The 26,055-nt window shown below is 36.6% G+C and overlaps 4 protein-coding genes across 6 annotated transcripts in view; 3 read left to right on the forward strand and 1 right to left on the reverse strand.

The window, feature by feature from the left end:
• The window catches only part of LOC125246742, a 28,321-nt gene extending 18,925 nt beyond the window's left edge, over positions 1-9,396 (reverse strand). Inside the window, exons 1-3 of one of the 2 annotated variants that reach the window (XM_048157740.1) lie at positions 5,478-5,976; positions 2,113-2,439; positions 1,699-2,043 (exon numbers count right to left, since the gene is read on the reverse strand). In XM_048157740.1, the coding sequence (XP_048013697.1) occupies positions 1,699-2,043; positions 2,113-2,439; positions 5,478-5,640 (835 nt within the window). In that variant the 5' untranslated portion in view covers positions 5,641-5,976. Of the gene's footprint in view, positions 1-1,698; positions 2,044-2,112; positions 2,440-5,477; positions 5,977-9,270 lie in introns of those variants that run through there. The other variant, XM_048157746.1, reaches the window with a different exon arrangement.
• Positions 9,397-11,612: 2,216 nt separating this feature from the next.
• LOC125247638 (SLAM family member 9-like) lies at positions 11,613-14,753 on the forward strand. Its single transcript, XM_048159050.1, has 4 exons — positions 11,613-11,905; positions 12,091-12,417; positions 13,284-13,583; positions 13,655-14,753. The coding sequence occupies exons 1-4, from the start codon at positions 11,806-11,808 to the stop codon at positions 13,768-13,770; spliced, it is 843 nt and encodes a 280-aa protein (XP_048015007.1). The 5' UTR covers positions 11,613-11,805; the 3' UTR covers positions 13,771-14,753.
• A 3,434-nt stretch (positions 14,754-18,187) lies between these two features.
• On the forward strand, positions 18,188-20,915 carry LOC125247885 (chymase-like). The gene is made up of 5 exons (XM_048159430.1): positions 18,188-18,539; positions 18,631-18,772; positions 18,959-19,082; positions 19,252-19,479; positions 19,570-20,915. Exons 1-5 carry the CDS (start codon positions 18,485-18,487, stop codon positions 19,729-19,731), a joined length of 711 nt encoding a protein of 236 aa, XP_048015387.1. The 5' UTR covers positions 18,188-18,484; the 3' UTR covers positions 19,732-20,915.
• A 2,225-nt stretch (positions 20,916-23,140) lies between these two features.
• LOC125247435 (E3 ubiquitin-protein ligase TRIM35-like) lies at positions 23,141-25,850 on the forward strand. Of its 2 annotated transcripts, XM_048158732.1 has the most exons (5): positions 23,141-23,549; positions 23,973-24,068; positions 24,301-24,531; positions 24,609-24,631; positions 24,713-25,843. In XM_048158732.1, exons 1-5 carry the CDS (start codon positions 23,154-23,156, stop codon positions 24,942-24,944), a joined length of 978 nt encoding a protein of 325 aa, XP_048014689.1. In that variant the 5' UTR covers positions 23,141-23,153; the 3' UTR covers positions 24,945-25,843. The 2 variants fall into 2 exon arrangements, with proteins under 2 accessions (XP_048014689.1, XP_048014697.1); XM_048158740.1 differs by lacking the exon at positions 23,973-24,068 and having other exon boundaries at positions 24,713-25,850.
• The last annotated feature ends 205 nt before the right edge of the window (positions 25,851-26,055 follow it).

The following is a 26,055-nucleotide window of genomic DNA, read 5'->3' on the forward strand; positions in this document are numbered from 1 at the left end:
ATAAAATATATACATGCATATGTAAATATATATACATATACTCATATACATATATTCATACATATATACAGCACAGTCCAAAAGTTTGGAACCACTAAGATTTTTAATGTTTTTAAAAGAAGTTTCGTCTGCTCACCAAGGCTACATTTATTTAATTAAAAATACAGTAAAAAACAGTAATATTGTGAAATATTATTACAATTTAAAATAACTGTTTTCTATTTGAATATATTTCACAAAGTTATTTATTCCTGTGATGCAAAGCTGAAATTTCAGCATCATTACTCCAGTCTTCAGTGTCACATGATCCTTCAGAAATCATTCTGATATGCTGATTTGCTGCTCAAGAAACATTTAATGTGTACAATTGTACAAAATATTTGTGTACAATATTTTTTTTCAGGATTATTTGATTAATAGAAAGTTCAAAAGAACAGTGTTTATCTGAAATCTAATCTTTTGTAACATTATGAATGTCTTTACTGCCACTTTTGATTGATTTAATGCATCCTTGCTGAATAAAAGTATTCATTTCTTTAATTTCTTTTCAAAAAAATAAAAATAAAAATTCTTACTGACCCCAAACTTTTGAACGGTAGTGTATAATGCTACAGAAGCTTTGTATTTCAGATAAATGCTGTTCTTTTGAACTTTCTATTCATCAAGGAATCCTGAAAAAAAAAGTACACAACTGTTTTCAACATTGAAAATAATCATAAATGTTTCTTGAGCAGCAAATCAGCATATTAGAATGATTTCTGAAGGATCATGTGACACTGAAGACTGGAGTAATGATGCTGAAAATTTAGCTTTGATCACAGGAATAAATTACTTTGTGAAATATATTTAAATAGTACACAGTTATTTTAAATTGTAATAATATTTCACAATATTACTGTTTTTTACTGTATTTTTAATTAAATAAATGTAGCCTTGGTGAGCAGACGAAACTTCTTTTAAAAACATTAAAAATCTTAGTGGTTCCAAACTTTTGGACTGTACTGTATATATATGTAGGAGGTGAAAGAAGAAGAAGAGAGGGTAGAAAAAAGTCGCCCTATATAGCTGGGGAATCGATTACAAACGCAGTGGTGTTTACAATTGATCCTCCATCTCACTCTCGCTTTTTCCTCCTCCAGTCTGTCTGGATTCAGACACAAATCTGAATGGCTAGGTGTTTTTCCATGCCCTCCTGATCTCAAACGTGGATATCAGGAGTGAATGGAAAGTTTATGGGAGCTGCAGCGTTCACGGACAGAAAGGAACCACTTGTCGAGCCGTCCGCGCGCAGCCCCTTTCTTAACGCGCTCTCACGGCAGTGGCAGCCTGCCGAAAAGCACGTCCACAAACACAGCAGCCCTCACACACAGCAGCCGGCGCACTGCCGGAAGTGATGATGTCAAAACACGGACGTCATCGTCATCCAACAACTCATGCTCGTCAGCCCCGGGGAAGCAGAGAGAGAAACAGCTCTCTCAAACGATCCATATTACGTCATAGGCTGTTGCCGGCCAATAGGGATTGGAGTTGTTGAATAGTTTTGCTTTCAGACACCGGGTCACGTGTGACGTTCCCCAAAGCGTTCAAAAGCAGAGCGAGTTCCCTTTCGAAAGGGAACCTGAATTATCTAACTGAATATCTAAAGTATTAGTAGCCGCTAGTGTTTTATAGTTGCGCTGAAGGAATACATCAACTCACCAGAGACAGTAACAGTGAATCTTTTTAACAAAATCCTTCTGTCACTGATGATCTTTAGTCTAAATTCTCCAGCATGTTCAGTTTCAATGTCACTGATGGTCAGAGATCCAGTCCTGCTGTCCATCTTCAGTCTGTCTCTGAATCTCCCATCGTCGCCATCATAGTACAAGGTCCGATTGTTATCTGCATCACCTTTAGCGATGAGAGATCCTTCAGCTCCAAATCTCCACAGTATCAGATCATGTTTCTGTAGGTCAGTATCAGTGTGTAGGGTCTCAGAGTTTCCCTTTGTGGCTAACAATGCCTTTATTTCATCTTTATCTTCAACAGACTTGAGTGGAGATTCTGAAAAAATAATATCACAATCCCATAACTGTTGAATAATTCAGCTTGCATATTCTCAGATTTACTCACCTTTCACAATAACTTTGAATGTCTTGGATTTGATCCCTACACTGCTGATACTCTCTACTTTATATACACCAGAGTGTTGGATTCTGATATTCCAGATGGTGAGAAATCCAGTTTGATCCAGATTAATTTTGTCACTAAACATCGTCATCAACTTCACATCACTATATTCAACTTTTCCAGTTGCTCTGTTGATTGTTGCTATGCTATTATCATTAAATTTCCACTCTGTTAGACCATCTTTCTGCGTTTCAATAAAATCAGTCTGTAGATTAAGAGAATCTCCCTCGATCACGGTCTTCACTTCATCTGGATCAACATCAAACACACCTGCAGAACAAACGGAAACATGTTACATTTATTCATTCACCATATGCTTTACCTTTTATTAAAAATAAACAATTGGCAGAAAAAAAAATGTTAAAGGTGCCCTAGATTATGTTTTTACAAGATGTAATATAAGTCTAAGGTGTCCCCTGAATGTGTCTGTGAAGTTTCAGCTCAAAATACCCCAGAATACTGATCCAAATAATCAGTAATTCCTTCTTAAGTATTTGGTAATACTTAAGTCATTACTAGTGGGTTACCAAGGCCTTTACTTTAAAATTAATTATACATTATTCATTATTCACGTTAATTATGAACCTGTATATAGTAGTTCTTAGTAGTTCTCTGGGAGGAATGAAAAAACAGTAGTTACTGATTAGTTAATAGTGAACTACCACCTTTAACTGAGCACTATTACTTACTAATTCATTCATCAGAGTTACTTGTTAGTTAATAGTAGTTACTATAGTGTTAATAATGCATTACTCATTTGTTCCTGTGTAGTTATTCATTAATGAAGGATCAGTATTCTAAAGTGTTACCGTGATTTTTAATAGACAGATGTAGAAGTGCTCCTGGAAAAATAGTCAACATTAATGTTACACACTGTAGTGTCACCAAATTCAGTTTACACAACAATGGTCTCCTATTGGTTCTTGCATATTTTTGTTAGTGTTTATTATGAAAAATATTCAATATCTTCACTGTTATGCAGTGTAATGCCATCAAATCCAGTCCACACAACATCGCTGTCCAGCTGGTTATACTACAAAACTTACTTTGAAAAAAAGGTGTTTTTACATAATTTATATGTAATTTTTTTATTTATTTAATTTTTAAATACACATGTTTTAAGTGTTGTAGTATAACCATCAGGATGTGTGAACTGAATTTGGTGAATGCGTTACAGTTATGTTACTGAATGATTTTCATAATAAAAACTCATACAAATTATGTTCAAACTAAATGATATAGCATAACAAGTAGGAGACCTGATGTGTAAACTGAATATAGTGGCACTATTTTTTTTGTAACGTTTTTTCGGGGTTTGCACTTTGCAGACGGTTCCTCCGGACTCCTCTCTCAGCCGCTCGTACATTGCAGAGGAAGGCTCGTTATGAAATTAGATTGTAGCTCGTTGCATGTTACAGTTTTTCTCAGTCGCTTTGGTGCATTTCTCACATCACTATTTACATTTGCACAACAGTTAATGCAGTTCTCAAAACAATTAGTACAAACTGCAAAACCTAGTTGATAACCTGCAAAAGCGTGTCACTTGCTCAAAATGGATAGGTCATTCCTCAAAAGCAAGTATTCGTGTCAATGAAAGTGTCAGTGTCATCAAGATGAAAAGTCCTGACACCATTGTTTATGAACAAGATAGTCAAATGGCTTTGTCATGTTTTCATTATGACAGTTTACTCTGTCAATGTTTTCCAATGTAAAAAAGTCAGATCTTGGTGACACTACCTGAAAATGCTCAAGACAGCACTATATACTATTTGCACAGCCATTTGAAAAATACAGTAAAGTTACACATTACTGTATTTAGTGAGGTAACTGAGTACAAGACACTGAATATGTATGTTTCACATTTTTACTGCACATGCTCTTTGCAATTCTAATTTGTTCACAGCATTGTGCAAAAGAAAAAATACACCCTTATTTGCAACAAACATAAACTCCCTTTGGGTAGAGCTGTGCACAACTGTAAACAATATTGCAGTACATATGGCAAATCTTTACTGTAACACTACTGTACGCTACAATACACTAAATGTGTGATGCAGTAAAGCTGTACGTCTAAATGTAAAATGTACAGTGACAAGTTCTTGTCCCACTGCAAGCTTCATGTATGACACGATGACAGTAGTGCAGTGCAGATTGTTTAGTGCTGAATTACTGTCCATTTATACACATCTGTTCTCCCGACGAAATGTTTGAATAATTGAATTTACAGTGGTTCTCCCAACATTTGGCTGCACCCTTCGACCGGCCTCAGCCATTGTGAGGCCGTGATTGACAACATGATCCACAATTGTAGCCCTGATTTCATCAGGGATCTGCCTATTGGCCTCTTCTTCCTCTTCCCCTGTTTTGTCCCCTTCCCCTTCCTCCCCGCACCCTTACCCCTCTTCCACGAGGCTGACCTTCCACTTCTGTGTCACAGTATTGTAGAAATGGTACACACTATGTCCTGCTTGGTTCGTATATGCTTGTAAAATGGGGGTTTATGGGATTCAGCTCTGACAGTGATTGTAGAGAAGTGGCTTATCATTGGTTGCAACTAATGCTTCACACACCCCTTCTCATCAGTGAAAGTTGAGATTCACTTGAGAGAAATTGTTCAATTTAGGAGACATTTTCAGGAAAAAAAGATTTTAAAAAAATGTGTAAAATTTGCTTGACAGATTTTGACAACTAGTTCAACATTTTTGTATGTAATGACTCAAGCAATGAAATGAGGATTATTAGTTTTATATGGAATGACTATTCAGCATTCACAAGTATAGTTAATTTTGACTGACATGACATAAGCAAATGATAATGTTATAAAACAGCAGAGAGTTGTATGAAAGCGATTGATGCATGTCCAAAAGCATTTGCAATTTGTTCAAAGGAATGAGAAACTGCTACTATGATGTGCACAAATGACTAAATGTTGTGGAGGTTGAACTAACTGTTGTGCAAATGTAAATAGTGATGTGAGAAATGCACCAAAGCGACTGAGAAAAACTGTATTATAAAGTGGTGTTATTTGTGTAGTAACAACTTTTAGCTCACGAGTTACTGATCCCGGAAATTCGAATCTGTGAATCTGTTGCCAACTTTACTAAACTATTTTCCTTTAAAGCAGAACATTGTGTTTGGAGGATAGTTTCTTTAAAATTCTCCTGTATATTTTAAATGAGCATATCATCAATAATGAAGGTAATGCGTACTTCAAATGCAAAGGCTTGTCATGTAAAACTACTAAGCACACCTGTCAGGGACAAAGTGAAACCGAAAGCATTAAAGAAAATCAGAATTTAAACACTTACCCTCTATGACGAAGAAACACACAAACATAGAAAACGCGCTCTTCATGTTGTTGTGAAACTGAGTTAAATAAGGACGATTGTGTCTGTGTTGAAGAAGCGTCTCGCTGTCTACTGGGATGTGTTTTGAGATTTCTGGACCGCGCCCATCGCCGAAATCCCGCATTGCGCCTGCGCAATCGCGGCCACTCTAGTCACTGCTTGTGTTTACACCAGCTGCAGCGCTAAAGTTTCACTAAAGTTCATGTTTTCTTCACTAAAGTTTATTTTTGACAGCCGCACAGCAGAACAAAACCTCAAATAACTGAAAACACAAGCCTGATTTACTCTAATGTGTACAAATAAAAATTTAAACATATTTTAAAGTTAATCTAAAATACTAGTCTGGCAGAAACACTGATGTGTTTTATTGTTAACATGTTGATCAGAAGCTGATTAGCATAAAAAGTAGTGTTACTTCATGAAATGTTAAACGATTTCGTTGATTTTTAAAGCTATGTTTAGAGAAAATGTACACCGTTTTGGTTAAATGTATTTATTTATACTCCAAAAATATAAAGTCACTATCTTATTAGGCTCAAAGTTGAATTAATGGATGAAAAGACAAAAGTCTTTTTTTTTTTTTTTTTTCTGGTTTAATACCTAACTGTCTACATTTGGTCTGTTGTATTTTTCGTGTTATTATTAACAGTACTATTTTTGTTTTGTTTATTTGGAGACTAGTGAGGCTTCAGGCAAGCCGCTAGTTGGCCCTCATGTGCGGTGGTGGGACTCTGTCTATTCATGCTTGATCCTGTGTGTGTGTGTTGTGGTGAGACCTGGAAGTGAGTGCAGGTGTGGAGCAGGGAGGATCATGGGATATAGAGTCCAGAACAGAAAGGAACTGTGACACTAGTAGGTTTTCTACAACTATATTATAGAATAGTACACATTTTACTTTAGTAAAACATATTTATATTCATATTAAATTATATTTATTCTTATTTATTCATTTCATATTCAGAAACATGTTACATTTATATATTGACCATATGCTGTACCTTTTATCAAAAATAAACAATTGCCAGAAAAAAAAAAAAAGGGATAGTTCACCCAACAATGAAAGTTCTCTCATCATTTACTTAACTTTTATGTTGTTCCAAATCTGTATGAGCTTATTTGTTCTGATATTTTGATATTTTGAAGAATGCTGGTAACCAATGTTTGCCATAGTATTTTTTTCCCCTACTATTGAAGTCAATGGCCAACGTTTGGATACCAGCGTTCTTCAAAATGTCTTCTTTTAATTCAGCGGAATAATTTTTATAATGTCTTGTTTTGAAAGGAATTTAACACTTTTATTCAGAAAGAATGTGTTAAATTGATAAAGTTATAATAAAGGCCTATATTGTCAGAAAATATTTCTATTTTGAATAGATTTTGTTCTTTTAAACTTTATTCATGTCATGTCTTATTGTGTTGTTTCATGTTCACATTTCATGGTTTATGTTATAGTTATGCTTTTCCATTGCTTTGTTTGTTTTCCTTGTTTGCCATGTGCTTCCCATTGCCCTCTTGTGTTCTTGTCATGTGCTTCCCCTGTCTCATGTGTCATTGTCCTCATTGGTTGTCATTGTCATGTGATTTCAGTTCTGTCCTGTCATTGGTCCTTTGTCTTCACTGTTCACAGGTGTTCCTTGTTTGTCATTAGTCTCCTTGTATAAATAGCCCTCTTTGTTGAATGTAACCTGCTTATGGTGAGTGTCAGGATGAGTGTTCATGTCAAGTCACGTCTCTGTTTTTGTTCACGTTTGTACTTTGGAATATTGTTATTAAACTGCACTTTGGTTCTACCTACGCTCGCCTCCAGTGGACTCCCTATGTTACAATTCATCGTTAAATCCTGAAAAAAGCAATACAGGTTCCAATAAAATATTAAGCAGCACAACTGTTTCTGAAATTGATAATAAATCAGCATATTAGAATGATTTCTGAAGGATTATGTCAAATTGAAGACTGGAGTAATGATGCTAAAAATTCAGATTTGCACCACAGAAATAAATTATATTTTAAAGTATATTAAAATAGAAAACGTTTTTTTTAAATTGTAATAATATTTCACAATATTACTGTTTTTACTGTATTTTTTAATCAAATAATGCAGGCTTGATGAGCATAAGAGACTTCTTTCAAAAAGAATTCACAAACAGTAATGTGTCCAATATGATATACTGTAAATGGGATGGAATGTATAGATTGTACTGCACTGAGCCTCACAGCATGTGTCCACATGTTTTACTATCAAGAAACTGTGATCTAACCAGTACAACAGGTTGAGCGCTGCAATGAAAGCATCTGCGATGCTGTTTGCTGATGTTCGTTTGAACTACGGTTTCGGGAAACACAGAATCGTTTAACTATGTTTGAACTTTTGAGAAACGCATCCCTGTTTGTATAGTAGAGAGAGGAGCTCTGTTTGCTAACCAGGAAAACTTGCTGAATTCAGTAAATTTGGAAGAATTTAATTTACCAGATCAACAATTCACGAGATAAACGTTTAAAATCAGTCACAGCAGACAACGAGCTACATCCTAATTTTCCTGAAATGGGATCCATGATAGCACACATACATCTCAGAGACGTATTTTTAGAGTGTTTGCTCATCTGCAATATGTCTATAACATGTTTCCTAAACATTTAGAAGATGTCTTTATGATGTTTACAGGGTTGCCAACTCTCACGCATCTGGCGTGACACTCACGCTTTCAGCATCAATCTCACGGTCTCACGCACACGCAAGAAATGTCATGCCAAAATCCATTCTTCTCCCCTCTCAATCCGTTACTTTCTGTTGATGACTAGACCACAGCGTATTAATGACAGGAGCTTATCCTTATATATATAGCCTATATATATATATATATATATATATATATATATAAGGTCACTAATATCACTATTTTGATCTGTGAAAACTTTCAAAGGTCAGTTTTGGTCAGCTGACCCTTCCCTGGGTCATTTACATCACTTTGTCACAGATTAGAATAGTGATGTTACTGACCATGGGAAGGGTCAGCTCACCTGTACTGAACCTGTACTGAACTATATATATAAGGTCATTTACCTACTGGATTGGAAAGGGTTATTCATTGAAACAGCAAACGTAAAACCATATTATACAAAAAACGGGGGGCAGAGCAAAGAGAAACACGACCACGAGATAAAATGCTATTGTGAAAGTTTTCACAAATCGAGCTCGACCTAAAACAATGTTATTTTATTCCAGCAGTCTGCGTGTTCATTGGTAATAGACGTTAAACATGAAGAACGCCTTTCTTTCACATTCCTTACTGGCGGACTTACCAAGGGATTTACGGACAAGAGCTTTGCTGTGAAAAAATTCACAGATCAAGCTGGTGAAGATGACACCAGTTTCATTCCTCTAAGTGTCCAACATTTGGAGCTATAGCCATTATAAAATTAAGAGTCGCTACGAAAAAAAAAAACTGATTTCGGCCCAAAGGACAGCGTCACCTTAATTCAGAAATCATGGAGAACGATATTCGGTATTATTTGCATGTCTATGACAGCGCACTGCGTATTTATAGCCAAAAGAAATCTGAATATCAAACCGCAAACTATCTTTACTGCGGTGATTAACCGAGGATATTTTAAATGAGCATATCATCACTCATAAAGATAATGCGTAAATCAAATGCAAAGGCTTGTCATGTAGGGTACTAAGTGAAGACAGCACACCTGTCAGGGACAAAGTGAAACCGAAAGCATTAAAGAAAATCTGAATTCAAACACTTACCCTTTACGAAGAAGAAACACACAAACATAGAAAACGCGTTCTTCATGTTGTTGTGAAAATGAGTTAAATAAGGACGATTGTGTCTGTGTTGAAGAAGCGTCTCGCTGTCTACTTGGATCTGTTTTGGGACTTTGAGATTTCTGGACCGCGCCCATCGCCGAAATCCCGCACTGCGCCAGTGTAACGAGGTTAAAATTGTTTTATTTCACAAGATTTTCCTGTTAATATGCATTCAATACTATTCTACAAATGTTTAAACCAGTGTTTAAAATACATTAAAAGTGTCTGTAAGGAGCCTCCTTTTACCACCCCCCCCTCCTTTTACAACAAAGTGGTTCAGCCCAGACAGCCATACCTGCCGTATTGTCTTTTCCGTCTTTCTCCCGAACGAAACAGGTATGCTGTGTTCCATGTTACAGATCAGTTGTTAGCATTGATTGAAAATAATTCACACACAGAAATACACAATGTTTAAGTAGTTTTTATTTATTTTGTTAGTTATTCACAGATGTAAGATCATATATATATATTTAACATACATGTTTCATTTATGTGGATTGGTATACTTGGGAATGTTATTTTTGTTGGCAGTGTTACTGATGTGTGAGCTGAGGCTGCCGTGAAGGCCTGTCTATAAAAATACATTCTCTATGCAGAGCCAATCCGGCGATCTCCTGTACGTTCTTCACTCATTTTCAACACAACACAGATCACAGAAGCATACGGTTACACCTGCGCAGTCGCTCTGGTACTGGGCCGCTTTAAATGTAGTTTGGGAAGAGCTGGGAATACAAGATGTCCTGTATGCACGAGTCCGATATCACTGATGCGGCACGGCTCCTTAAAGCCTCCGCGGAGCCGATCGCGGCCACTCTATAAATATTAATTCTGAAAATGCATAAAAATCTGTCAACTCCGTAATAGGTAAAATGGGTAATATGTAGAAATAAATGTAACACCATTTTTATGCTAATCAGCTTCTGATCAACTTTAACCTTACAAATTTAAGATCAGAAAACATTCAAAATATTAAAATTTAAAGTTTGTTTTATGAAAATAAAAAAGTTTAATTCCTACTTTCTGTATTCTTTCTCTATGTGAAATGTTCACTCAATTCTGGAATGGTCATATATTTGTTCTTTAAGTTTGGTTTGTATTTGCTTTCTGTATATTAGTGTGCTTGTTTAATTTGTCTATATTACTCTGGTCAAATTCACTCTTTAGTTTGTATTTGATTTGTTTTGATTTTGTTGTTGTTTTTCACATTGCTTAACCTACTTTCAGTTCATCTTTGCTTTATCTATATTTCTTTTGCTTTGTTTAAATTTGCTGTTTAGTCTGCATTTCTTTTGCTTGTATTTGTTTTTATGAAAGTGGTGTGAACATCCATCTCCATTTGATATTAGTTTTTGAAGCTCATAGCATTTTTTTCTGGTTTAATACCGAACTGTCTACATTTGGTCTGTTGTATTTTTTTGTGTTATAATTATCAATACTATTTTTGTTCTGTTTATTTGGAGACTAGTGAGGCTTCAGGCAGGCCACTAGTTGGCCCTCGTGTGTGTGTGTGTGTGTGTGTGTGTGTGTGTGTGTGTTTGTTTGTTGTGGTCAGATTGTGATAAAGGAGCCTAGCGTTCATTAAACTAGCTGACCTCCACTAGCAAGCCTCGTCTCCTCCTCATGTTTTCTAGTGTCTTCCATGTTTGTATATTTTAACCCAGTCCTACAGTCTTTTTTGCTTGATTGTCAAAATAATAAAGTTGTTGTACTTTTGGTATCTACATCTCTGGCCTTCCTTTCGACACCACGCTCCTGTGTGCCCTTTGAATGCGGTTAATTCATAAGTATTAATATTTCCCTGGTTAACAGGGTGGCTTAGTCAGCTGTATTTATAGTGTTCTCATTACGATCATTTCCCACTACATATACTACAGTAAACTGTCTTAAAATACTATAGTAATGTATAGTACCATAGAAAAGGTAGCAAAATTTCTCTATGGTTTTTGAACCATACTATGGTAAGGTTACTACAGTAACTTGAATGAATTTGTTGTAGTAATTTTATAGTTGTTGAGGTAAATCTACTATAGTAATATAAAAAATTACTTTACCCAATACTCTAGTAAAGTATAGTATAGAAAAGTACACATTTTACTTTAGTAAAATCTAAAGTAGTTATTATCAGATGACCATAGTTAATAGCTATACAGCATGCTTTAGCAGTCGATCTTTTTACAAAGTGTAGTAAATACTATAATATACAATTTATTTTTTTATGTGCACACTCTTCAGTTGTTCTCATATCTTATAAAGCATGTGTTTTGTCATTTCCTATTACAACTAACTCTAAAAAGGGAAACGACACCAATAAAAGTCGTGCTGTGTGGTTTTATGGGTTTAACTCGACACAAACAAAAGGTGGTGCGATCGTGGGAGATTATTCTGACTGTCAGCTTTCACAAACATCACTTCATACTACTTTTGTTCTCATTTAATTACAAAACTTGTGGGATTTGAGGAGTTTTCAGGAGATTCATGACAACTGATAGGCTTTTAGGTGCTGGAAACATCAGCAAACCTTTGAGGAAAATGCTTCGCCTGTTTGCTTTGCTCTGTTGTTCGTGGAGTCCCGTTGGTAAGCATCTATATTGTGGCCTAAACATTGTAATAGATATTGCAAGGAAATTTATGTAATTTATATACTTATGTTAACATATATTATTCTATATAAGCAACTTTCATCTCTATTTAATCTACTGTTTAAAATGTTGTAGATTGTCTATGTATTTTTGTTCAATTTTTTTTTTGTTTGTTTTGCAGGAGTGTTTGGTGATGTAGATGCAGTGAAGTCAGTGTCAGCGATGGAGGGAGATTCAGTCCTTCTAAAGCCTGGTGCTGCTGAACTACTGAGAAATAAGATACTGTGGACGTTTGGAGATCAAGGTGCTCTCATAGCTCTCATAGATGCCGGTCAGATCTCATTATTTGATGGTCCTGATGGGATATTCACAGACAGACTGAAGCTGGACAATCAGACTGGATCTCTGACCATCAACAACAGCAGAACCACAGACTCTGGACCTTATGAAGTAAACGTCAAGGGAGGGGCAGGAGACCAAGTCAGGAAATTCAATCTTACCGTCTATTGTGAGTGACTGGTTAATTTCAAACTCTTTTATTGGAACAAAATCACTATAATGAAACATGAAGTTGATATGCAACAAATTGTTCATTTTTATAGCATTGGTCTCTGGATGTTCACCCACTGTACCTGTTAGTATTGCTATATATAACAATTTCTAGAACTGAAACGTCTGTCAGATGTTTCGGTTCAAGAAACGTAATTCTCCTCATGCTCATGCTGAGTCATATGCATACACTGGTTTTCAAAACTTTTTTAATTTTCTGAAAAACCTACCGTTTCAAAACCTCTCCAGGAGTAATGCAGAGGACACTACATCTGAGGAGTTAGAAAACCACAGACAGCACCACCTGCTGGTCATGAAATATGGAAATTATTTACGTTTGTCAATAATTTTGTCCTTTTTAGATTATTTAGAACATATAAGATGTGTCCCAATTCAAAGGCTGCATCCATCATAGGCCACAAAGGCAGATTAAATGGGTGGTCTAGCCTATAGAGTACTGTTCTTGTGGCCTAGCAAATGTGACATCTGCCACTGATTCCACACGTACCAGATGTGGGCCGGATCTGGGCCAACACTACTGACACCGACACACTGCTGTCTAGGGTGTAATCTGGAAATTTCTCTCAAAATAAACCCTGTCATCACTGACGTGCAATGAATTGTGAGATAGGCGAGGCCACAAAGGATTCATCTGTTGTATCCTTCATTTCCCAGACTTCATTGTGCCACAGTGACCTCCAAATGTGGCCTTCGAAGGACGCAGCCTCTGAATTTGGTGTCAAATGAAACCTAATGATTTGAGTCATTATTTAAATTAGTGTTTAGCCTGTATTTTACAATTGATTATGTCTGTTTATTCTGCAGCCCGTCTGCCTGTTCCTGCCATCACCAGAGACTCCTCACAGTGTTCTTCATCATCATCATCATCATCATCGAACTGTTCACTGGTGTGTTCAGCTGTGAATGTGAACCATGTGGCTCTCTCCTGGTACAAAGGAAACAGTTTATTGTCCAGCATAAGTGTGTCTGATCTCAGAAGCAGCGTCTCGCTACATCTGGAGGTGGAGAATCAGGATAAAAACACCTACAGCTGTGTGCTGAAGAATCCCATCAGCAACCAGACCAAACATCTGGACATCAGTCAACTCTGTCAACCATGTCCAGGTATGTCAGTGTTGATATTAGCGTTTGTCTTTAGTATATTTTCCAGTATAAGTCCTCATTTTTTCCTTCAGAAAACTACTGTTGCGGATTTACTGAACCTGTGATCCGATTGGTCATCACTGCTCTGGTGGGCGTGGCTGCTGTTTCTTTTGTGGTTTATGACATCAGATCCAGAGATGCAAAGTAGCAGAGGAGAAAACAGACCTCGATGATAAACCATACTGTAAAATCTGAAAAATAAAGTTTCTATTTCAGTTCATAAATATGCTTCATAATCAACAGATTTTAGTCACGTTATTCAAGCATTTAATCATTTAATAGCATTTTAAAATGCTTCATTTAACAATTGCTTAGGTTTTTCTTAGAAAAGCACATATTTACAAAAGACCAAATATTTTAAGAGGCACATTGCTGGGTAAAGCACATGGGTCTGTGCCTCCATAGATCCCTTCCAGTGCCAAAGCTTTCCCTTCCTTGCAGTCAGAAGATGAGCAGAACTGGTACCTCCAACAGTCTTATTTGCTTCTCTTTTACATGCTGCAACCTTTGTGACACTTGCAATGTCCCTCCACTTATTTCTGGTTTCATTGGACGACTTTAAAAGGATTTGAAATGGCTTTGAGACAGAAACATGCAGGCAGATTTTCTCACAAATGCAGCTGAGCAACTTCCTCTTCCAAAACAGCAGATGGCGCTTTGCTATGGGTCAATTTACACTAGTCTCCTGAGAGAAGCCCTGAAACATGCATTTATAATAATAATAATAATAATAATAATAATAAACTAGTTTTATAGAGCCTTTAAAAGTTGCATCTCAAAGCGGGAAATAGAAGACAGAAACATGCATCAAAACACATTTCAAGACATATATAGTTATATATACAAAACAAAATAATCACATATACATAATAAGTTTACAAACAGTTTACAGCTGACGAAAATAAGCGGTGAACATGTTTCTGGGCTTCTCTTGGGAGACTAGTGTAAATTTACCCATAGCAAAGCGCCATCTGCTGTTTTGGAAGAGGAAGTTGCTCAACAGACAGGTGTGTGTTTATATGCACTAGATTTGGTGTTTGTTCAAAGGTTACATGCCATTTGTAGGGTGGTTTGTATTTATTTGTGAAATATGATGTAGGCACATTTATTTATATTTGTAAAACACAATACATATATTGTTTTCGCTCAAACTGACCTTTGTATTTGCACATCACTTTCTGTTTGTTTGCGAGTCGAGTTTTCCTTTGCAAAGCAGATCGTGTTTGTTTGTGAAATGCAGGATTTGTTTGTTTAATTATGGCACGATATTAACTCCATAAATAAATCCTTAAATTACAGTGTGTTGACACTTTTTTTTTTTTTACAAGTGTGAAAAAAGATTGAATGTCACTGAGGACAAACAATGAGGGACGCGTCTTTTTAATGTCTTGAATTTGAATAACTAAATTAACGCTAAGCCTGACTATTTAAGTGACTATATTCTGATTATAAACTAAGTATTACACTATTGATGCTGTTAAAGCTACCTCAGGACATTGAAGATACCGACACACCAACAAGTGACATTTCACAGGAAGTTTTCCAGCTGGTTTGTATTATTGCGGAAGTTCTAAAAAAGTTGCTAAAATTTTAGTAAACATATATACAAATTTCTCTAATACATTTTTATTTTAATTTTGCAGCTTAGAAAGTGTTCAAATATATGTTTAAATTATATTTAAAAAAACTAGTGTAGGAAATAGCAAATATAAAAACTTGATTCTCATGCCTCCAGTAACAAGCTCATGCCCACAGTCTGTCTGGTCAATAGATAAGTAATTCAAATAAACCCTACAGTAAATCTCCACAGTTTTTCTCCATAGTCTGGCTCATGCAACTCAGTCTCATTATGGCTTCACAAACTAGACAAATTACAAAGGTAAACTAAAAAAATAGCCAATTTTGGGCTGCTGTATATCTGTTGGAGGAATGAATGTGAGATGCATGCTGCCTCTGAACTTTGATCTTTTATCTTGTGGTTGTGAGATAAGTGTGTTTCATCTCCATGTAAGCTGAAACATAAGTGCAATGCTTGAAGATTTGGCAGTTTGTCTCTTATCTCATCTCTCTCCGAGCTCAGTGCTTCTAATCAACCGACACCTACTAGAAAGACAACATCTGTGGGAAGATGAAGAGATGTTTTTTTAGTGATTTCACGTTCCTCTAGTTGAGTGTGTGCTTCTCTTTGCAGAGGTTGGTGCTTGCAGTGGAGGCCTTTGAGTAATTCAATAGGCTTTGGGATTATATGATTGTGAATTATTTTGCAATATGTAATTTTGGTCATTATTGGGTTCATTTTTAAAATGAGGACCTTCTTTGATGCAAGCAGACACCATATGTTTTGCAAATCAAATTGAGAAGAGTAGAACATCCAAATGTTCAGCTTAATTTATACCTCTCCTCTCTAACATGTCACTGATCTGATCTGTCTGTTCTAGAAAAGCTTCATTTTGGCGAACGCTCGTCAGGAGTTTCTTCTACTGCAATTAACTCACAAAAGCCAATTTTCTGTGCATTTGGCACTTGCAACTGTTCATTTTGGACCCTGGTGTACCTGTTTGAAAAAAAAACAGATGAAGCAGGTTCTGTTTACAGCACCATTATTAAAGACATCAGATCATGCACAGTTGCGCAGTTTGTGATAGATGTCTTATCGCTCTGAGAGGAAGAGAGAGAGACAGATCGTGAATAAGAGAAAAGTAATAAACTGTAAAAACCATTAAATATTGTCCCTGTGTGCCCTGTGGGCTGATAATGTATCACAGGTATCCGTGAGAAACCTTTAAAAAATTAAAAAATCGTATTTTCTGGTTACACAACCTAGTGAGAATTTTCATTTTGGGGTAAACTAATCATTTAAGTCCAAGTTCAAAAGCATTCAAGAAAACAAGGTCAAATTAACTGCATGGCTTCTTATATTATCGTTGCCATATTCAACTCATTTCAGAGGACTAATTTCCTTGGTAGATTATTTTCTGTCATCATTTACTCACCATTATGTCATTTAAAATGATTCTTCTGGGGAAAACAAAAGGAATATGTTCTCCATCAAATGCAATATTTACAAAAAAAAAAAAAAGTTGTTGATTCTACTTTTGCAGTTACATTCATATTTCGGAAACCACATGATAACTTTGTGTGAGGAACAGAGTGACATCCAAGTAATTGTCAATGAATAATAGCATAAATTGCCCTTTTTTTCTTCACAAAAAACTATCATGTCTTCAAAAAGCAATATAGTGCAAAAGTACTTTAATGGAGCTGTTTTGTCTTTTCAGACTGGCCTGTCTCATCACTCATGAAGTTTTGTTCTAGGACAGATGCAGATGATTTATTTTATGACTAATAATGTAGGAAAAAAACCACATTCTCACACATTTTCACTACATGTGGAGACTTTATCTGGTGATCTGCAGAATAAACTTGACATCCTCTTGTGTGAGTAGATGATGCAATTCGATGATACTGATTAGGACTGAAAGCAATGCGAAACAGCATAGTGAACATTTATGAAGTCAAGAAACACACTCAGACATTTTATACATATATACTTTGTGTGTATATAGATATTTGTGATTTAGTGCATTACAAAAACCCAATGAGCTGTACTTCTGGGAAACAGGACAACAGCTGTCTAAGTGGATGTCACAACTCTCTGGACAAGTGTTTCTGCACCTAAAAAGACAAGGATAACATCCAAGTCAAGATTTTGCTCAAGGTGGAGATTTTGATTGTCAGCTACTGACTACTCTTGACAATCTCACACCAGATCAAACCTGCACAACCTCTGCAAGGACTCTGTACAAAGAGGATAAATGCTTCAATGCTAAAGAGTCTATACCACCACAAAAGATGAAGACACTTGAATTAGTCGTGAAATGTCTTGAGCAGCAAGGAAACACCAAGAACATTCAGGGGATGTTCCCGGACAGAGATTACACCTAGTCCTAGAAGAAGAAGATTAACAGAAATCTGATTTCTATGTCGTGGATTTAAATAGTGCTAGACTTAGTCTATGTTACTAACACTCACACTGAGACGCAGAACACACTGGGAGATTGGGATGCACAGGAGACAGGTAAGTAGAGAGCGGGGAGTCCTTGAGGTAAGCATACATGTAAGTATAGCAAAACGACATAGAGTGCTGCGTGTGAGTGCTCTTTATGGTGGTGTTGATAAGAGTGATAATGAAGTGCAGGTGGCGGTGATCAGTACTCCGGTGTCTGTCATGTGTCTGTGACAGTCTAGTTCAGAGTATAATAAGATGATGCCCTGGAGGAAGGGCATCATCTGGGCTTAGTCCAGGTGTTAGTAATCTGTACATAATCTGTGAAACCATTTTTAAAGCCATGATTAACTATTCTAGATTCATTTAAACCCTGTCCGGGAAACCGCTGGACAGATTCACATCACCATGCCAACAGAAACTAGAATTTCTAAATTTATATATATATATATATATATATATATATGCTGAATCCATACCACAATAAATGAAGGCTTTTCTGGGGTCAAAGGGGTTTGTAGAATTTGTACCTGATAAAGTATGGTAAACAAGGTACCAAAAGTTGCTCAAATTACAGATGCTAAAATTCTCACAACTATAAATACTGTCTCTAGTGCACTTTCTGATATTATCACCAAAGTGTAAAACAGCGGAAGCTGATGATAATCACTGACCTGTGATCAGCTCTTCCTATAACAGTCTCTAACGTAAATGCTTTTACATCAGTGAAACTGATCTGGATGCAGAGCAAGCTGCAGCTTCTACATGAACTTCCGGGTGTGGGTCCCTTGAATCTGTATAAAAGCAGGAGACAACATTTGTGTGGTGCGTACTGAGTGTGACTGAGCTGTCTACAATGAGCGTCCTTTGGCTTATGACTGGTCTGCTGCTGTTACGTTTCTGCGCTCCAGGTGACCACATCTAATCTGCTTCAGTAACTACAGAAGGTTGTTTCTCAGAATATGCTGTTGAATTGCTTCATAGACTCTGATCTTTTTTCAGGTTTCTCCATCGTTGGCGGTAATGTCTCCGTTCCACACAGTCGGCCCTACATGGTCTACATTCGTGACCCTGTATCTGAACGAGTATGTGGTGGTTTTTTGATAAAAGAGGATTTTGTGATGACAGCTGCCCACTGCGGACGGTAGGTGAAATTAACTATCATATTCTGGAATTTAATTAGAAAGGGTTTACAACGTGCCTCAAAATCCACAATTGTATGAAAACAAAATCAACAAAAAAGTGACTTTTGATATCCAAAGTGGCAGTATGTCTTTAAATTGTAAATATATATTTTTGTAAATCTGGCCTTTTTTTTGGTCATCTTTAGTCATCTTGTGGTGTATTTGGGCGTCAATGACACCAAACTTTTACCGGACAGTGTAGCGGTACATCCAATTCCACATCCAGAATTCTATAGGAACACTCCAGGTTATGACATCATGCTTCTAAAGGTAATATATAACGTTTATAAAATCATTTAATTAGAATCACGTCTTGAAAAAATAAGTAGATGTTTACAGAATATAATTTGGCTGAATCTAATCACTTGTACTGAATGCATTCTTTAAAATTCAGAAAAAGTTTGGAAGAAATGCAGGACTTTTACACATTCCCTTTCAGCTTAAAACTCCAGCAACTTTGAACGAAACTGTGAATACTATCACCTTGCCAAAAACTGAGAATGGAGAAATCCTGAAGGATTGCATGGTCATGGGTTGGGGCTTGGAGGAATACGGACATGGGTCTCCATCACGTGTCCTCAAAGAAGCAAACGTTACTCTGATAGATTCTAAAAACTGTGTGACAAATGACACTCTATGCAGCGAGGGAACAACTGGCACAGCAGAGGTAGATCAAGTGGCACTGCTTACAAATTCTTATCTATGGTGTATTGTTAGTGCATGCTGGATATACAGTAATCAATGATATCATCCACAGGGAGATTCTGGAGGTGCACTTGTTTGTGGAGATGTTGCACAGGGAATTGTGTCTTATTACAATGAGTCGAATGGAGAATACCGTACAAGATACACTCATATTTCCAAATACCTTCTATGGATTCATCACATATTGTTGGGGATATTGAATTGTTGGGCATAAACAGTTCAGGACCTGAGACCAGATATGATGAATGAAAGACCAGGAGTCAGAAGTGCAATCAATCGAAGAAATTTTACTGAAGAATAGTTTGCAGTTTCATCAGCAGAAGCCCAAGGAGTTCGTAGGCCACTCTATATACATTCACATTTCCACAACAATTATACTCTAACAGAGTCAACTAACTACATCATTACTTCAGGTTAATGAATCTGATTTAAAATAAGACAAAATTAGTAATCTTCCACACAGACTGATAGACAGAAGCATATCTCCATCCATCACGATTCTGATGCTCAGACCCTAGATTTAGGCACAGGGAGATCTGTTAAGTCATGAACAGGTGTCTGCAGGTCTCTAGAGAAAGCCAGTTGTCCATCATTACCACTAAAGGACCTACACAGAAAACAAACGCACATACACTGATACACAACTACTTTAAGTTTGACGTTGGTTCAGGCTCCAACTATAAACAGGAAGGATTCTCAAAACACACTGATAACATGTTCTAGTTCTGGTGAGAAGTACAGACAATATTCATCATTATTCTCTAGTGCTTGAAGATGAAAAGGAAAATAAATGCTTTAACATACGTTGAAGAAGTCATTCAAATAATTTAATGTTGGTTAATAACTTGATTATAAATCAGTCAAAAGATATACATTGAAGCAGAATAGTTGTTCAGAATTCACCTCCTCTGCAGCAACATGAAACATGGAAGGGCAAGCTGGATAAACTCATTTAGTTCAAAACATTCAGCACATCTGTAACATTGAATGTGCAGTTTTAAAATAAAGGCTTACTCATGTGTCACTGTTTCACAAAAGTCTAATTTGCATTTGTGGCTAAAATGTATATACAAGCATTCATGCTGTAGTTCAGTGGTTCTCCACCAGGGGGCCGGAGCCCATTAGGGGGCCTCAAGATGGTAAGGACAAAATGATTACCAGTTTGATAAGCCAAGATAAAATACCTGATGGTTGGTATTACCGTTTCATATTTTAATTCTCACTAAAACTGTATTTGATTCATGCGACTTGAAAAACTCACAGTAAATATTGTCCATATTGCAGGTTAAAACATTTTTCGAACTGTATATGTAACTTGAAGTTAAGATTCTTTTTAATAAATGTTAATGTATGCTCAATAGTTTTTTTAGGTTACACTGTGTCATGTGATATAACTTAATTTAGTGATTACACCACTGATTTGATATTATTAAAACACAATGAGAATGTTAGGTTTCTGTTATGTTTATGTTTTTGATATGCATGAATTAATGCATACTTCTCATCAAAAACTAAAAGTTACTAATGGTGGTTTTATTTACAAATGTTCATATGACGTTCTAGAATGCTTTACGTGGAAAAAGCTTAATTTAATAAGACAGTGTTAACAAACCGAACTTAGTAAACAACTGCTAATAAAGCATATTTTGTACAGAAAAGCAGATGAGCCCACAATAAGATTTCACATTAAGCATTTTCCTCCCATAAAGAAAACTCTTAACGTGACTTAATGTACGACAGTGACTTTAAAAGACCAAATTTATTAGTGTAGAATAATAATTGTGCTGCCATACATTTCGGCAAACATTTAAAACAATATGCGTTAAAGACTCTCAATGTAAAACAGAAACAACAAAAATAGGCTAATTAAATGCTATTGGATCATTTAATATCCTAAGGACACCTCTGACAAATCATTGGCTGTGTTCATATTAAACATGGCTAACACACATATAAACTATTGTGCATCAGTAACAGTTAGAATATACGCTTCACTTCGTTCAACGCTGAAACATAGGCTAATTACCTTTAATGTAAGCCAAGGAGCATGCACAAATATTTTAACACAAAACAGTAAACTCGTGAATATTCATGTGAGCTCCGCCCAGTGTCACCACGGAATATTTCAGAACACCGGCTCTGCGCAGACTCACTGCAGAGTATTTTATTCAGTAGGAGCGGCCGTGGGTCAGTGTGTTAATTAATCATCGTCATGGTAAATGATTGTGTTTGTGGAGGATGCACGAGCTCCAGCCTGTCAGGACATCGAGTCCATACGGGGGCGCGCGCGCGCGCTTTATTCGTGCTCGTCAGTTTCAGTTTCGAAATCTTCAAGGCGTTGGTGAGACACGGAGAACAGATCAGGTAAGAGTCCAGTTTAACCAGCTGTACTAACTAACCAACCTTTAAATAACCATCTCATTATTGTTCACTAGTTTGCTTGAAATTAGAATATTGAGAAGACAAAAACATGTATTTAAAACATACATTTAATAAAAAATAAAACGTGTGTAATATTCTTTAATTAAATAAATTAATCCTGTCACAGCTTTGCTGTCTTTAGTGAGGTTAAAAAACAACAGTCTGAAAGCAGATGCTGTATAATCCATTATGGATGAGGATTGCTGGATGATATTGTGAAAGGTTACACTAAACTGACTGTAAAACCCTTCATCCTGGGCTGTTTGTCATCATTTCACACTGTTTCCCGGGGTTTAAGACAGATGATGACGTCATGATGCGTTATTTCCGCTCGTGTTTTCGTCAGTTTGTGCGGATGATGACGTCACGACGCGTTATTTCTGCTCGTGTTTTCGTCAGTTTGTGTGGACGATGACGTCACGATGCGTTATTTCCGCTCGTGCTGCAGCCCCGCCCTCACTGAAAGCTCTGCGATCACTGATCATCTACAGCGACTCAATCACACATGCACACATGACATCTATCTTAATAATAATACAACAAGGTGCTTCTGTAGAATGTTTCAACGATTAAAGATGGATCTTTAATTTCTTTAATAATCCATAAGGGCAGTAGCTGCATGATCACACATACAAACATAATTATTCTGGTGATGTTGTCTGAGAAACAGTGATGTGGCTGAATGTAGATTGAAATACTATTTGTTCAGAAATGTCTTTAATGAAGTGAGTATTTATCACAGTTAACCAGAAATACTACATAAAGAGAGACCACTAACTTTTGTCACATCTCCGTTTCTCCTGTTTATGGAGGACTTTAATCTGTTAATCTGTTCGGTTCTCAAACACTGACAATCAGCTCGATAAACAGACGAGAGTTTATTACCGAACTTCAGCATGAGAAGAAATCATTCTGACAAACATTTGACCATGACAGACCCTGAGAAACTCTGAGACAAATAAAGAGAAATAAATAATTTTTATTGTTCTTTTGTGTTTTATCTAAAGGGTTTACAGCATAATATTTGTATGTTTCAATGTAAGTTCATTTTGAAAACACTTTGTTTAGGAAAAGTCAGACTCATTATTTCTCTTTTCTGTCTTACTGACTTTCTCGACAAAATCAATAAAGAATCAGCGATCAGTGGAGAACGAAGAGAAAACTTTACAGAAGGATTTTTGAGACATTTGTTTCTAAACAGATCAAACAGTGAAAATGGCTTCAGCAGCTGAAGATGATTATATTTGTCCTGTATGTCATGAAATCTTCAAGGATCCTGTTCTTCTGTCATGTAGTCACAGTTTCTGTAAAGAGTGTCTTCAACAGTTCTGGAGAACCAAGAAAACTCAGGAGTGTCCTGTCTGCAGGAGAAAATCCTCAAGAGATAAACCTCCAGTTAATCTGGCATTAAAGAACTTGTGTGAGTCGTTTCTGAAGGAGAGAAATGAGAGGCGTTCATCAGGATCTGAGGAGATCTGCAGTTTACACAGTGAGAAACTCAAACTCTTCTGTCTGGAGGACAAACAGCCTGTGTGTTTAGTGTGCAGAGATTCACAGAAACATGACAATCATAAATTCAGACCCATCAGTGAAGTGGTTTCATCATATAAGGTAAGACAAATGACTCTTGTTTCACATGTAAAGAGATAATTTGGAGGGAGGCCCCTAGAAACATCACCACCTTCTGTCCCTCTAGTGATGTTCCTGCTTCCTATGAAAGTAACTAATTGTGTTACTTAACTTGTTATGGAAAGTTATATGCATTACCCAAATACATTTTCACACAGATCCAGTTGGTATTGGATAACTTTACTTCAATAAATAACATTGTCATTTACAAACTGTACTTTGTGTTCACTCAGGTTGCCTTTGTTTTATAGTAGATTTTAATTGCTGAATCAGTTTAGTTTGAGATGTTCACAAAAACAGATCAGGATGAAGCAAATACTTTTTCACAGCATTATATGATCATATCACTGTCTTTTCTTCTCTTAACTGTAATCTGGTGTTTTATGTGTTGTTGTTCAATTCTAGGAGGAGCTCAATACAGCACTGGAGTCCTTACAAGAGAAACTTCAACACAATGAAGAAATGAAAGGAGAGTTTGAGGAAACAGTTCAACACATCAAGGTGAGGAAACAGAATCAGTCATTTTCATTACAGCTGTAGGATCACTATATACAGTTATGATCTGATATATTTAATATAATGGATTCCAGTTTATTATTTCTGTAAATGACGAGCATCAATCTGCTTCTGGATCCGTTATATGTCGGTATCTGAGGGTATCTCTGATATTAATGATGTGAAGTGTTGATGTGTGTTGATTGAGATAATTGAAGTGAATGTGATCTGATTTCAGTCTCAAGCTGAGCACACAGAGCGCCAGATTAAACAGCAGTTTGAGAAGCTTCATCAGTTTCTCAGAGATGAAGAAGAAGCTACAATCACTGCTCTGAGGGAGGAAGAGGAGCAGAAGAAGCAGATGATGAAGGAGAAGCTGGAGGAGATGAACAGACACATCTCAGCTCTTTCACACACAATCAAAGACATGGAGGAGATGATGAAAGCCAATGACGTCTGCTTTCTGAAGGTCTGATTTCAGATCATTGGTTGATCATTGGTTCATTGATTGAGTTCTTGATGATAAATGGTGTGTTTGTTCTGCAGGAGTTTCCAGTCTCAGTGGAAAGGTGAGTGATCTGCTCCTGTCTCTGGTCTCTCTGGTTCTGATCCAAAGCCACTGCAGTTCTGACTCCTGAATGTTCTTCCAGAGTCCAGAGCTCACAGCCAGATCCACAGATGGCTTCTGGAGCTTTGATTCATGTGCCACGTTACTTGGGCAACCTGCCGTTCAGAGTCTGGAAGAAGATGCAGGACATCGTCCAAAACAGTGAGTCTGACTGCAGAAGATCTGAGCTGGAAATGAGGGATGGTGGAGAGTTAAAGTTCAAGTTTCAAGTTTACTTTATTTATATAGCACATTTAAAACAGCCACAAGGCTGACCAAAGTGCTTCACAAGAGAAACAGCATCATAAGAGTAATAAGAGTACACAAAACTAAGAACCAGAATAAAATAAATAAATAAATAAAATTCACCAAAAAATAGAAAATATAATAGGCAGGAATTTAAAACCTAATAGGCCAATGAAAACAGATGGGTTTTTAGAAGAGACTTAAAAATGGTCAGACTAGGGGCTATTCGAATCTCCACTGGCAAGTCATTCCAGAGGAGAGGACCGATTACTGAGAAGGCACGGGCACCTCTACACTTAAGTCTGGAGTGAGGGATTAAGAGAAGGTTCTGTTCACCAGATCTTAGGCTTCTCGAGGGGATGTACTGATGCAGCAATTCAGATAGGTAGCCGGTGCTTGATTGTGTAAAGATTTAAAAACAAATAATACGATTTTAAAATGTATTCTAAATTGAGCAGGCAACCAATGAAGGGCCTTAAAAAGCGGAGTGGCGTGATCCCTTTTTTTCTTTTTTCTAGAAGAAATCTAGAGGCAGCATTTGGACCAGTTGAAGACGGGCAATTTGAGCTTTAGAAATGCCACAGTATAATGAGTTACAGTAATCGAGATATGACGTAATAAAAGCATGCACCGCCATCTCTAGGGTCTTAACAGTGAGGAAATGTTTAATTTTTGCAAGTATACGGAGCTGATGAAAACTGTACCCAATCACAGTGGATATTTGTTTATCAAATTTTAATGAGTCATCTAAAATAACACCCAGATTACGTACCTGTGAAGACCTAAAAGCCGATAGGGATCCCAGGTCAAAATTAAATGCTTTCATATGTTCTGAAGGGCCAAAAACAATTACTTCAGTTTTCTCTTCATTTAAGGATATACATTTTTGAGATAACCAGGATTTAACCTCCTCTAGACAGGATAAAACAGCAGTCATGACCAGTTCCTGAAAGGTAGATAGACTTGAGGATCATCGCCATAAAAGTGAAACAACACTCCATGTTTCCTAAAAATAGATCCCAGAGGCAACATATACAGGTGCTGGTCATATAATTAGAATATCATCAAAAAGTTGATTTATTTCACTAATTCCATTCAAAAAGTGAAACTTGTATATTATATTCATTCATTACACACAGA

This window comes from Megalobrama amblycephala, linkage group LG1 (assembly GCF_018812025.1).
Source record: "Megalobrama amblycephala isolate DHTTF-2021 linkage group LG1, ASM1881202v1, whole genome shotgun sequence".
NCBI lineage: Eukaryota > Metazoa > Chordata > Actinopteri > Cypriniformes > Xenocyprididae > Megalobrama > Megalobrama amblycephala.

Excerpts from the sequence above, each read along its gene's own strand:
- LOC125247638 (XM_048159050.1), top strand. The coding sequence starts at position 11,806 with ATGACAACTGATAGGCTTTTAGGTGCTGGAAACATCAGCAAACCTTTG. Across the intron at positions 11,906-12,090 it reads TTGTTCGTGGAGTCCCGTTG|GAGTGTTTGGTGATGTAGAT; the intron begins GTAAGCATCTAT and ends TTTGTTTTGCAG. Across the intron at positions 12,418-13,283 it reads ATTCAATCTTACCGTCTATT|CCCGTCTGCCTGTTCCTGCC; the intron begins GTGAGTGACTGG and ends TTTATTCTGCAG.
- LOC125247885 (XM_048159430.1), top strand. The coding sequence starts at position 18,485 with ATGAGCGTCCTTTGGCTTATGACTGGTCTGCTGCTGTTACGTTTCTGC. Across the intron at positions 19,083-19,251 it reads ATGACATCATGCTTCTAAAG|CTTAAAACTCCAGCAACTTT; the intron begins GTAATATATAAC and ends ATTCCCTTTCAG. Across the intron at positions 19,480-19,569 it reads GAACAACTGGCACAGCAGAG|GGAGATTCTGGAGGTGCACT; the intron begins GTAGATCAAGTG and ends TATCATCCACAG.
- LOC125247435 (XM_048158732.1), top strand. The coding sequence starts at position 23,154 with ATGGCTTCAGCAGCTGAAGATGATTATATTTGTCCTGTATGTCATGAA. Across the intron at positions 24,532-24,608 it reads ATGACGTCTGCTTTCTGAAG|GAGTTTCCAGTCTCAGTGGA; the intron begins GTCTGATTTCAG and ends TTTGTTCTGCAG. Across the intron at positions 24,632-24,712 it reads TTTCCAGTCTCAGTGGAAAG|AGTCCAGAGCTCACAGCCAG; the intron begins GTGAGTGATCTG and ends ATGTTCTTCCAG.